Source organism: Panicum virgatum, chromosome 7N (genome assembly GCF_016808335.1).
Source record: "Panicum virgatum strain AP13 chromosome 7N, P.virgatum_v5, whole genome shotgun sequence".
In the NCBI taxonomy this organism is placed as follows: domain Eukaryota; kingdom Viridiplantae; phylum Streptophyta; class Magnoliopsida; order Poales; family Poaceae; genus Panicum; species Panicum virgatum.
This window is the reverse complement of record NC_053151.1, coordinates 43099933-43111919: the sequence shown is the minus strand read 5'-3', so window position 1 is coordinate 43111919 and position 11987 is coordinate 43099933. Positions and strand designations below refer to the sequence as shown.

The 11987-nt window shown below is 54.9% G+C and overlaps 1 protein-coding gene and 2 pseudogenes across 7 annotated transcripts; all 3 read left to right on the top strand.

Moving 5' to 3' along the window:
• Positions 1–353: 353 nt before the first annotated feature.
• LOC120680482 (glutamate receptor 3.1-like) lies at positions 354–3759 on the top strand. Of its 7 annotated transcripts, none has more exons than XR_005677687.1 (5): positions 356–1115; positions 1458–1788; positions 1926–3094; positions 3198–3277; positions 3379–3672. XR_005677687.1 is itself a non-coding variant. In XM_039961977.1 (4 exons), exons 2-4 carry the CDS (start codon positions 1530–1532, stop codon positions 3742–3744), a joined length of 1977 nt encoding a protein of 658 aa, XP_039817911.1. In that variant the 5' UTR covers positions 354–1115; positions 1458–1529; the 3' UTR covers positions 3745–3759. The 7 variants fall into 7 exon arrangements, 4 of the variants coding, with proteins under 4 accessions (XP_039817911.1, XP_039817909.1, XP_039817908.1 ...); XR_005677686.1 differs by having other exon boundaries at positions 357–834; XR_005677685.1 differs by having other exon boundaries at positions 358–1032.
• Positions 3760–5029: 1270 nt separating this feature from the next.
• LOC120681427 lies at positions 5030–5441 on the top strand (annotated as a pseudogene).
• Positions 5442–10222: 4781 nt separating this feature from the next.
• LOC120681293 lies at positions 10223–11126 on the top strand (annotated as a pseudogene).
• Positions 11127–11987: the final 861 nt, after the last annotated feature.

Sequence of the window (11987 nt, the reverse complement as noted above, 5' to 3'; positions counted from 1 at the left end):
TGCTGCTAGGAAAAGGCACGCAAAACAAAAGGAGTAGAATACGATCTTTTCGTAGAAGTTATTAGTGATCTTGACCCAATGATTAGCGATCAGGGTGCTTCCTGTAGATTTCAACGTCAGTGGACAGTGAATGTGATGGCTGGGCCCAATGTCGCATTCAGTGGTTTATTGTTTGTGACCAACTAGCTACACGGCTGCACCTGCACTGATGTTGTTGCTGCTTTTGGCTTTCCCAGGGACGGCATGTGGACTTGGGTTGTCAAGGTACATGGTCCACCCAGTGACCCAAACGCTCAAGTTCGATATCCTCAGGTACCAGCACGCCCGTTGGAAAACATCTCGCTTATATCTTTGAACAAAGAAACACTCCACCAATGGACATGATGGGATTTTCGTCAGGTACGCGGATGCTCTATTGACAGGTAGATACGAAGTCACATTTTTGAAGTGACGTAGAATGTAGCTGCATCTGAGTTCTCTACTCTGTGCCAACTCCCAGTCACAAGTTCGACATGAGGACCTGAATATTTCTGGAATAAAAAAACCATCTGTCTTGCTGACCGGTTTGTTCACATCAGTTCGGAATTATGATGTCTAGGCACTCCCAAGTATCTTGCTTTTTCCTGAGCAAACTGGATGCCAAAAGCTTGGGAGATAAGCTCCAATAAGCTGCAAGGATAGCCTTGAAGAATTTAAACATGTGTTTCGGTGGCGTGCATTCTTCCAGAGTTCCAGGGCCACCAGAAGGGTTGTTCTCGTTCACACGGGCCACCGGTCCCTCACATCTATCTCGTGCCATGGGAGTTGAAGCAACTGCCTGCTCCAGAGCCTTCGGTAAGAGGAACCATGCCTCAACTCACAAAAAGAAAACGAAAAAGGTGGGAGGTTCCAGGGGTGGGGCAATAATTTGCGAATCTGCATGCTCCACGCTTTTGGATCCACCCTGTTATTTTCTCCCAAAGGAGATTTTAGTCCCATGTCTGCTTCATAGCTGATCTTCTTGCCCCTCGAGCTTATATAAAGAATTCTGAGGTCAAGCCCCCACTCTCAGCTCATGCTTAGATTTCTGTTCTAATATTGCTTGTTATTCCATTTAATCATGGGCAAATCTTAAGGTGAGAGCTTGCTTCATTTCCGTAGCTCCGTAGGGTCAGAATGACATATCATATTTTAAAATTTGTTTTGGCTTTGCTTTTCCAGTTTTTCTTTGTTTGTTTATGCAATTCCCCTTTTTGCTACACCATGAGTATCTATTTCTTTTGCTCTTGATCCCCAAATTCATATTGATGCGTGATATATCCTCCCCTCGTACCTAATATTTATTCCAAATTCAGGCTGTACTTCATCATGTAAATGCCTGAGTTTTCTTTGAAGAATAGTTTTGTATTTTGGGTCGTTAGATAATGAAAGTATCCACCTAACAGGTATCATTTTGAAATTTCCTTTTGGTTCTTCAGTGCATCTGATGTTGAGCTGAAGGATGGACTCTTAAAGAACACCCCAGTAATCCTTTGGAATCTGGAGTAAACATGAAGTCCGTGCTCCATATTTTGGGCATTTTCAGTTCTCTGTGCTCTTTGGCACTTGGGCAGAATGTTTCTATGGGACCTGATGTTGTGAACGTTGGACTTCTTTGTGCATTCAATTCGACTCTAGGGAGAGTTGCAAAGGTTGCCATTGCTGCTGCAGTCAATGACATCAACAATGATCCGAGTATTCTCTCGGGCACAAAGCTGGTTGTTCAGATGCAAGATACCAATTACAGTGGCTTCATTGGCATTGTGCAAGGTACTCCTTTGATGCCTCTGCATTTTTATTTGAGCAAGGTCTGTCTGCCATTGAACCAATAACACTTACATTTATGAAAAAGAATACAATCCACATGGAACGTTAGGACTGACTCCTTATTCCTTTGTCTTGCTTAGCCTTGAAATTCATGGAGAAAGATACAGTTGCAATCATTGGCCCACAATCTTCAGTCGTTGCGCACGTCATATCCCATGTTGCAAACGAACTTCAAGTACCTTTGATGTCTTTTGCTGCAACTGATCCTACTCTCACATCACTTCAGTATCCTTTCTTTGTGCGTACCATCCACAGCGATCAATTTCAAATGGCTTCAGTTGCAGACTTAGTTGATTACTATGGGTGGAAGATGGTGACAGCAGTATATATTGATGATGATTATGGAAGGAATGGCATATCCTCCTTAAGCGATGAGCTTGCCAAGAGGAGGCTGAAGATCTTGTATAAAGCTGCAATTAGGCCAGGAGCGACGAAGAGTGAAATGGCTGCTGTACTGGTCAAAGCCGCGATGATGGAGTCCCGGGTTTTTATACTGCATGCACATGATGACTCTGGACTTGCTGTGTTCTCATTAGCATGCAATCTTACCATGACATCCGGTGGATATGTGTGGATTGCAACAGATTGGCTCAGTGCAGTCCTCGATTCTTCCCTACATCTTGATAGTGGGTTACTGAGCACAATACAGGGTGTTCTCACTTTGCGTCAGCACACAGAAAATACCAATAGGAAGAAGACACTAGCTTCTCAATGGAGCACACTCGTTAAGGAGGATAAAGGTGGAAGCAGGGTCTTGCTCAATGCCTATGGCCTTTATGCTTATGATACTGTCTGGATGCTTGCTCATGCGTTGGATGCATTTTTCAATAGTGGTGGGAACATTTCCTTCTCTCCAGACCCCAGACTGCATGCAGTTGCAGGAGGAGCTTTGAATTTTGATGCATTGAGCATCTTTGATGGGGGAATGCTATTGCTAGAAAGAATTCGCAAAGTAAATTTCATGGGTGCAACTGGTCCTGTAAAATTGGATCCAGATGGTAATCTTATCCACCCTGCGTATGACATTATAAACATAATAGGGTCTGGTTTGCGGACAATTGGTTATTGGTCCAACTATTCTGGGCTGTCCATTATGTCCCCCGAGACTCTTTACATGAAACCACCCAATGGCACTATGGAAAATCAGAAACTCCACCCTGCAATCTGGCCAGGTGAGACTATAACAAGGCCCCGAGGATGGGTATTCCCTAACAATGGAAATGAGCTGAGAATTGGAGTCCCCGATAGGGTTAGTTACCATCAATTTGTATCATTTGACAATCTATCTGGAATGGTGGATGGGTTCTGTATTGATGTGTTTGTTGCTGCAATGAACTTGTTGCCATACCCAGTGACTTATAGGTTTATACCTTTTGGCAACGGCCGTGAGAATCCAAGCTATACACAGCTTATCAATCAAATTGTCACGAATGTAAGTTCTGTTTCTTAAATGAGCATTTTATGTTAGTATGGTATGAGTCACTAAGTCATGTTATAACAGTCATCTTTTTTTTTTTTTTTGGTTATGGCTAGGAATTTGATGCTGTTGTTGGCGATGTAGCTATTGTCACAAATCGGACGAAGGTTGCTGATTTCACCCAACCGTATGTTGGGTCCGGGCTTGTCATACTTACCTCTGTAAAGAAGCAGAGCTCGAATGGATGGGCTTTCCTGCAGCCATTTACCATCAGAATGTGGTCCTTGACAGGAGTGTTCTTTCTGATCTCATGGCCGACCTCCTCTGGATCGAGCCTAGGCTGGCCCGTGGTGTTCATCTATGTACTGAGCTTGACAATAATCAAGTGCGTGCTTTTTTTTTCGAAAAAAGAGAGTTCTCTGCAAATAATCAAGTGCGTGTTCATCTACGATCCTCCTTGGACTGAGCTACGAGCAAGATAACGCGCGTGTTTAGGCCTCCTTGTGAAGGCTGAAGGCAGCAGCCATGGAACAGAGCACCGGCCACCCCTCTAATGGTGGAGGGAAGCTGGAGCCTGAAGGTATGGCGCGGCCGCGCCGCAGGGGAACGGCTCCAGCGGAACTCACCGCGGCGGCTGGCTCATGGTGGAGGTGCTCCTGGAGTTGATGAACGCCGGGGAGCTCGCGCTCGGCGCGCTGCCGCAGTCCGACGCGCCGGCACTCCGCGGCTGGAGGTAGCCGCCGGGCCCCACCCTTTTGTCCGGCTCTTGCTTCTTGCTCGCCCGAGCATCCCCTTCGAGCGGTCAATGTGCAAATCCTAGCCGCACAAGTGCAATCGAACGGCAACGATGGACCCCAGGGTGGACGGTATTTCATTTACCGTCCACCCCCGTCATTGTTTCGTTGCCCGACCACACCAGTCTATTGCCAAGCGCGGCGGCTGCTGCAGTCTAGCACGTGCCCCTGCGTCCGTCTGGGCGGCCGTCTATGGCGTCGTCGCCGCCACCGGGTTTCGCGGCGAGCTTGCCGAACGCAATTGCTAGCTCGTCGTAGGTGCTCCTGGACATGACGACGCCTCATAGGCACAGCCATTGACGGCACCGTCAGCAATGAGGAGTACTTCAAGCTCATGGCGACCTCGTCGCCGGCCCCGCGCTTCGTTGCTTGCACCCTGATCCTCGAAGTCCGGCGTGGAGGATGCGGCAAGCAGGTACACGCCGGCGCCGATGGCGGCTGCCTCGCCGGCATGGAGGTACGGCGCGGACGCCGGCAGGGGATTAGCGCGCTCGCGGTGGACGTGATGAACGTCGGGGAGCTCGCGTTCAGCTCGCGGCTGCAGCCCGCCGCGCCGGCGCTCGATGACTCGAGGTAACCGCCGGCCCCCTCTTTCGATCCAGCGACAGGCTCATGCGGCCCCAGAGTTGACTGCGGTCAATAACTTCTTCAAATCTTGGCCGCACAATCCCGATCAAATGGCCTCGAAGGACCCTACGGGTGGACGGTAAATGAAACACCGTCCGCCCCTGGTCGTTTCGTCGCCCTACCAAGCTATGGCCATGTCCCTATGTCTCGCCACGCGCGCCACCGCTGCACTCCGACATGCTCACGCTCGTATGCTGTGGCCACCCTTCGCTTCCGGCGACGGCGAGGTTGACGGTCATCTCCTTGTTGTGAACGTACTTGTGCTCGTCCTCGGCTTTTCTCAGGGCAGACCTGCCGGACTCTCTGTTGCGGCTGCAGTTCGCCATGCCCGAGGTCAAGGCGCGACATGCTGGCGCGCGCCGACGCCGTCGGCAACGGCCGGCTCAGCGTCGAGGAGCTCCTGGACGTGATGAACGCCGGGGAGCTTGGGCTGGGCGCGCTCGGCGACCTGCTGTAGTCGGTGTTGCCCGCGCTCGACGCATCTGGGGGCGCGCTGATCGGCGCGAACGAGCTAGTCAGGGCGCTCGGCGTCGTGGGCGCCGCCAGCACCGAGGGCTGCGCGGCCATCATTGAGTGCCTGGACGGCGACGGCGACGGCGACGGCGCCATCACCATCGAGGAGTTCAGGCTCATGGCCGACCTCCTCTAGATCGAGCCTAGGCTGCCGCGCCTACGCTTGGAACGGTGTCTTGTTTGCTTGTACCCGTGGTGTTCATCTATGTACTGAGCTTGACAATAATCAAGTGCGTGCTTTTTTTCGGAAAAAAAATTATCTGCAAATAATCAAGTGCGTGCTCATCTAAGATCCTCCTTGGACTGAGCTACGAGCAAGATAACGCGCGTGTTTAGGGCCTCCTTGTGAAGGCTGCAGGCAGCAGCCATGGAACAGAGCACCAGCCACCCCTCTAATGGTGGTGGGAAAGCTGGAGCCTGAAGGTATGACGCGGCCGCGCCGCAGGGGAACGGCTCCAGTGGAACTCACCGCGGCAGCTGGCTCACAGTGGAGGTGCTCCTGGAGCTGATGAACGCCGGGGAGCTCGCGCTCGGCTCGGCGCGCTGCCGCAGTACGTCGCGCCGGCGCTCGGCGGCTGGAGGTAGCCGCCGGGCCTCACCCTTTTGTCCGGCTCTTGCTCGCCCGAGCATCCTTTTGATGCGATCATGAGCAAATCGTGGCCGCACATATGCAATCGAACGGCTGCGATGGACTCCAGGGTGGACGGGTATTTCATTTACCGTCCACCCGTCATTGTTTCGTTGCCCGACCACGCCAAGCATTGCGGCTGGTGCAGTCTCGCACGTGCCCGCGTTCGCCGTGACCCGCGTCCGTCCAGGCGGCCGCCGATGGCGTCTCCACCACCACCGGGTTTCGCGGGCGTCGTCGAAAATCCTGTAGCAGAGGAGAAAGGCAAATTCCTGAATCGTGCTGGTCGTCTGACATTAGTGAGAGCAGTCCTATCTTCAATCCCAACCTACTTCCTGACGGTGTTCAACTTACAAAAATGGGCAATCAAACAAATTGACAAGATCAGAAGGAGTTTCCTTTGGAAGGGTGATGCGGATGCTGGTGGTGGCCACTGTTTGGTGCAATGGGTTCGTGTGAAAAAACCGAAGAAACTTGGAGGGCTGGGAATCTTGGACTAGGAAATGTTCAGTAGAGCACTAAGATTGCGTTGGATGTGGTATGAATGGACGGATCGTGACAGACCCTGGATTGGTGGACAAATCCCAGTAAATGAAGTAGGTAAACAACTGTTTAGAGCGTGCACCAAGGTTCATATTGGAAATGGAGCCAAAGCAAAATTCTGGGAATCGTGTTGGCTGGACGGCAAGGCGACGAGAGACGTAGCACCATCTCTGTACAAATTGGCTTGGCGCAAGAACCTTACAGTAAAGGAACAGATGATCAACCAAAGCTGGACAAGAGGACTCTGGCACATGCAATCGGTGGAGGAAATGGCTGAATTTGTCAGGCTTTGGGACTTGGTACAAGGGGTTGAACTCACAGATGAGGAGGATGAGATTATCTGGAAGTCTAACCCAGATGGGCAATACACTGCAAGATCGGCCTACGACGTGCAATTCAAAGGAGCATACTGCAGTTTCCAACCAAGAAGAGTGTGGTCGGCACATGCCGAGCCTAAGCACAGATTCTTCATGTGGTTACTGGTTCAGGAGAAATTTTTGACGGCCGACAAACTTCAGGAGAGGCATTGGCCGTGTAACCCTTCTTGTACCCTCTGCTGGCAAGCACCAGAAACAGCACAGCACCTATGCCTGCAATGCCCGTTCTCGCAGAGAGTATGGGAGCTTGTGCAAGCATGGACTGATGATCTAATCAAGCAGCCATCCGCAGTGATGACCATAGAGGAATGGTGGACTCAGGAGGTGGATTTGCCAACGAAAGAGAAGCGAAGAACATGGGCGGCCATCAATATGTACACAGTTTGGAACATCTGGAAAGAACGTAATAGAAGGACGTTTGAGGCAAGGGAGGCAGATCCAGTGGGCGGTGGCGGTGTTTCAACTGATAAAGGAGGAGGCCAATCTGAGGTTCCGAGCGTGCGGAACTCCAGCGGTTTTTTAGTTTCCTATGTTAGAGGTTTTCTTTTTAAGAGAGTTTCCAGTTTTCTATGTAATAAACTTTATGTAAGACTCCGCATTCTTCTTCTTCTAACATGATTAGGCAGTGCTCCTGCCCTTTATTCAAAAAAAAAAAGAGAGTGGCTCGCCGCGCGCGCCGGCCGGCGCTGAACGCGATAGCTGGCTCGTCGTAGGCGCCCGCGGACGCGACGAACGCCGGGAGTTCGGGCAGGCGAGGTCGGCGCTGCAGCAGTACGAGTCGACGCTCCCCAAGTCGTGGTTGCAACAGCACCAAGCCTCATAGGCACAGCCATCGACGACACCGTCAGCAATGAGGACCTCAAGCTCATGCATGGCGACCTCGTCGCCGGCCCCGCGCTTCGTTGCTTGCCCCCTGATCCTCGAAGTCCGACGTGGAGGACGCGGCAAGCAGCCAAGCAGGTACGCGCCGGCGGCGGCATGGAGGTGCTCGTGGAAGCAAGTAGCGGCGCCGTGGAGCTTCGGCTGCGCGGCCGGCTGCTCGAGGTGGTCCAAAGCCCCGTCGCCACTGGTGGAAAAACCACATGTTTTCCGGCGGCACCGGCCCGGGCAGGCAAATTTTGTACCGTTGATTGTTGGCTTCTCGAGATCCGCGCGACTAGTTGTTTCGTCTCGCCGCGCGCACCGCCGCTGCACTCTGCCATGCTCGCGCTCGTGTGCCATGGCCACCCTTCGCGTCCGGCGACGGCGAGGGTGATGGCTATCTCCTTGTTGTGAACGGACTTGTGCTCATCCTCGGCTTTTCTCAGGGCGGACCTGCCGGGAGTTCGGACTGGACTCTGTTGCGGCTGCAGTTCGCCATGCCCGAGGTCAAGCCCCGACGGCAAGCTCAACAATGGTGCAAACTTGAGATTCGTCTACGTATCATGATCGGAATAAGCAAGTGGTAGCATGCCAGTTTTGAAGGGACAGGGACCTGTTGGTTTTTCTGATGTCCCGTGCGTGCAGATCAATGCATTTTTTTCTGATTTCCTGCGCAATCTTCTGAAGAGTGCAATCCGAAAGTAGATCGAGAGGACTTTGCAAAACAGAATGACAAGGCGCAATGATCAGGATTCAATAGTAATCTGAAAAGCAACTAATTCAGCAATTATCTCCGGGATCCTGAAAATACAGTGCAGCAATTGTGCCAGGAATAGTTGCAGGAGATGAACAGCCGGAGTTAACCGATGGCCAAATACAGATCAAAAGGGAGGGGGAAAGTCAGTGCCCGTGTTGTTTCATCTGTAATCTTCCGTGGACTGAGCAACGTACAAGACGAACACGCGACGCTTGCAAGTCGAGAAGGCTGCAGGCGGCAGCCATGGAACAGAGCCCCGGGCACCTCTGGTGGTGGTGGGAAGCTAGGAGGTATGGCGCGGCCGCGCCGCAGGGGAACGGCTCCAGCGGAACTCACCGCGGCGGCTGGATCACGGTGGAGGTGCTCCTGGACCTGATGAACGCCGGGGAACTCGTGCTCGGCGCGCCGCCGTCCGCCGTGCCGCGGTCAATAACACCTGCGAATTATCCCCTTGGAACGGCCAATCTGCTAAATCGCGGCCACACAATTCCGATCGAACGGTTACGACGGACCCCAGGGGTGGACGGTATTTTATTTACCGTCCACCCCCTCGGTCGTTATTTCGTTACACCGACCACGCCAGTCGCCATGCCCAGGGCGGCAGCTGTCCGTGTCTCGCCAAGCGCGGTGGTTGCTGCAGTCCGCCGTTCGCCGGCGCTCCAGGCCACCCATCCCGTTCGGCGAGGGCGAAGCGCCGTCTCCTTGTTTATAGCGCGCAGGCCCGCCTAGACGCCATGAACGCCGGCGGTTCGAGCTGGGCTCGCTGCTGCTGCTGCGGTGCCGCCGCCGGTGACGAGGTCACTGGCCTCGGGCTCCAAAGCGTGCTGCTGGCCTCGGGTACATTTGCCCGGGGCGTCCGTCAACAAGTCTATCGTCGTGGAGTAGCACGCCGCGCGCACCGACGACGCCGAATGCAATGGCCGGCAAATTGTGGACGCATGAGCTACCGGACATGGCGAGCTCAGCACAGCAGCCTGCAGCAGGGCGCCGCACCCAGGTATATCGAGGACGGCAGCGCGCTGGGCGCGATCGATCTCGCAGTTGCACATGGCGACACAGCCGGCGCCAGCACCATCAGCAATGAGGAGTTGAAGCCTATGGCCAACCTCATCGGCGCCGCCGCACTTCGCTGCTTCCACCCTGAGCCTCAAGTCCGATGCGGAGGACGCGACGAGCAGGTACGCACCGACACCGCTTGCAATTCGTCAAGTCTGCAGCCATGGAACATAGGGTACCGGCCCCGCGCGCCCGTGGTGGTGCGAAGCTGGTGGAATGGCAAGGCAGGGCAGCACGGCTGCAGGGGAACGGCTCCGGCGGAACACATCGTGGCAGCTGGCTTATGGAGTCATGGCGGCGCGCTGCTGCATTCCGCCGGCGCCGGCGCGCCACGGCTCGAGGTAGTATATACAAGGTAGACGACGGGCCCCACCCTTTCAATGAGACTCGGTTAATAACTGCGGCAAATATTCCCCTTGAAACAGTAAATACGCCAATCGTGGCCGCACAAGTACGATCAAACGGCTGCGAGGAACCCCAGGGGTGGACGGTATTTCAATTACCGTCCACCCCCGGTCATTATTTCGTTGCCCGACCACGCCATGGCTTCAGCCTGTGTCTCGCCAAGCGCGGCGGCGGCTGCATTCTTGCGCGTGCACGCGTTCGCCGTGCCCCTGCATTCGGCTGGCCGCCGATGGCCTCGGCGCCGCTCTGAGTTCCGCGACGTGCTTGCATCCAATCCGTTTGTCCGGTCATCGAAAAGTCTGTCGTCAACGAGTGGCGCACCGGCCGACGCCGAGCGCAATGGCCGGCTCGTCGTAGGATGTCGTGGACGCCGACCGCGACTGCGTGCTCAGCATCGAGGAGCTCCTGGAAGTGATGAACGCCGGGGAGCTCGGGACGGGCGCGCTCGGCGACCTGCTGCAGTCGGCGCTGCCCGCGCTCGAGGCCGCTGGGGGCGCGCTGGTCGGCGAGGACGAGCTCGCCAGGGTGCTCGGCGTCGTGGGCGCCGCCAACGCCTAGGACTGCGCGGCCATCGTCGAGTGCCTGGACAGCGACGGCGGCGGCGCTATCACCATGGAGGAGTTCAGGCTCTTGGCCGACCTGCTCAAGATCGAGCCTAGGCTGCCGCACCTACGCTTGGAACGATGTCTAGTTTGCTCTGTGCCCACGGTGTTCATCTATGTACTAAGCTCGACAATAATCAAGTGCGTGTTTTCTTTTTCGAAAATGAATTTCTCTGCAATAATCAAGTGTGTGTTCATCTATGATCCTCCGTGGACTGAGCAACGTACAAGACGAACACGGCCAAGTCGTGAAAGCTGCAGGCGGCATCCAAGAAACAGAGCACCGGGCACCCCTCTTTTTTTTTTTTGAACGAACTAGGTAGGAGAGCTGTCGATTATATTAAAAAGAAGAAACAACACCCAGACTGGACACCACAACAACCAACAAGACACCACCACCGGCCAAACGACCATACAACTCCTCTCTAACTCGACTCAAACAACAACTGGTTAGATTGGGACATCAATACGGTTACACAACTCAACTCGACTCCACACCCTGCTGCTCAGATCGAAATGAGACATCGACCCCGGTCGGATTACCGGGCACCCCTCTAATGGTGGTGGGAAGCTGGAGCCTGAAGGTATGGCGCGGCCGTGCGGCAGTGGAACAGCTCCTGGACCTGACGGACGCCGGAGAGCTCGCGCTGGGCGCGCTGCCGCCGCAGTCCGCCGTGCCGGCGCTCCGCGGCTCGAGGTAGCTGCCGGGCCCCACACCCCACCCTTTCGGTCCGGCTCTTGCTCTTCTCACCCGAGAGGCCGAGAGTTGACGGCGGTCAATCACACCTGCAAATCATCCCCTAGAAGCGTGGATGTGCGAATCGTGGCCGCACAAGTCCGATATGACGGCGTCGAGGGACCCTAGGGGTGGACGGACCGTCCACCACCACGTCGCTATTTCGTTCGCCGTCCGCCCACGCTCAAGTCCGCCAATCCCGTCCGGCGAGGGCGACGCGCCGATAACCGCCTCCTTGTAGTTGTTGATAGTGTTCGGGAACTCCTGGACACCATGAACGCCGGCGGTTCGAGCTACGCTCACTGGGGCTGCTGCCGTGCCGCCATGCCCGAGGTCACTCGCACGCACCGACGCCTCCGAACGCCATGCCCGGGCAAATCGTAGACGTATAAGCTCCTGGATGGATGCGGTGAACGCCGGGGGTTCGGAGTTCAATTCGGACAGGGCGAGCTGCCGAGCTCAGCGCTGCAGCCGGCAGCAGTCCAGTCGATCGAGGCCCCGTTGGCGCGCTGGGCACGGTCGAATTCGCAGTTACATCTAGCCTCCAAGGCAGAGCCGACGACGGCGCCATCAGCGACAAGGAGTTCAAGCTCATGGCCGACCTCGCCGCGCTTCTTCGCTGCTTGCGCCAGAGCCACGAACTCCAACTCGTAGGACGCGGCAGGCAGGTACGCGCCGCCGCCGCCGCTCGCAACTCGTCAAGCCTGCAGCTGCAGCCGTCGAACAGAGCACCGGCCACGTCTGATGGTGGTAGGAAGCTGGAGCTGTTGGTATGGCAGGGCCGCAGGTGAACAGCACCATTGGAACTCATCACGGCAGCTTGCTA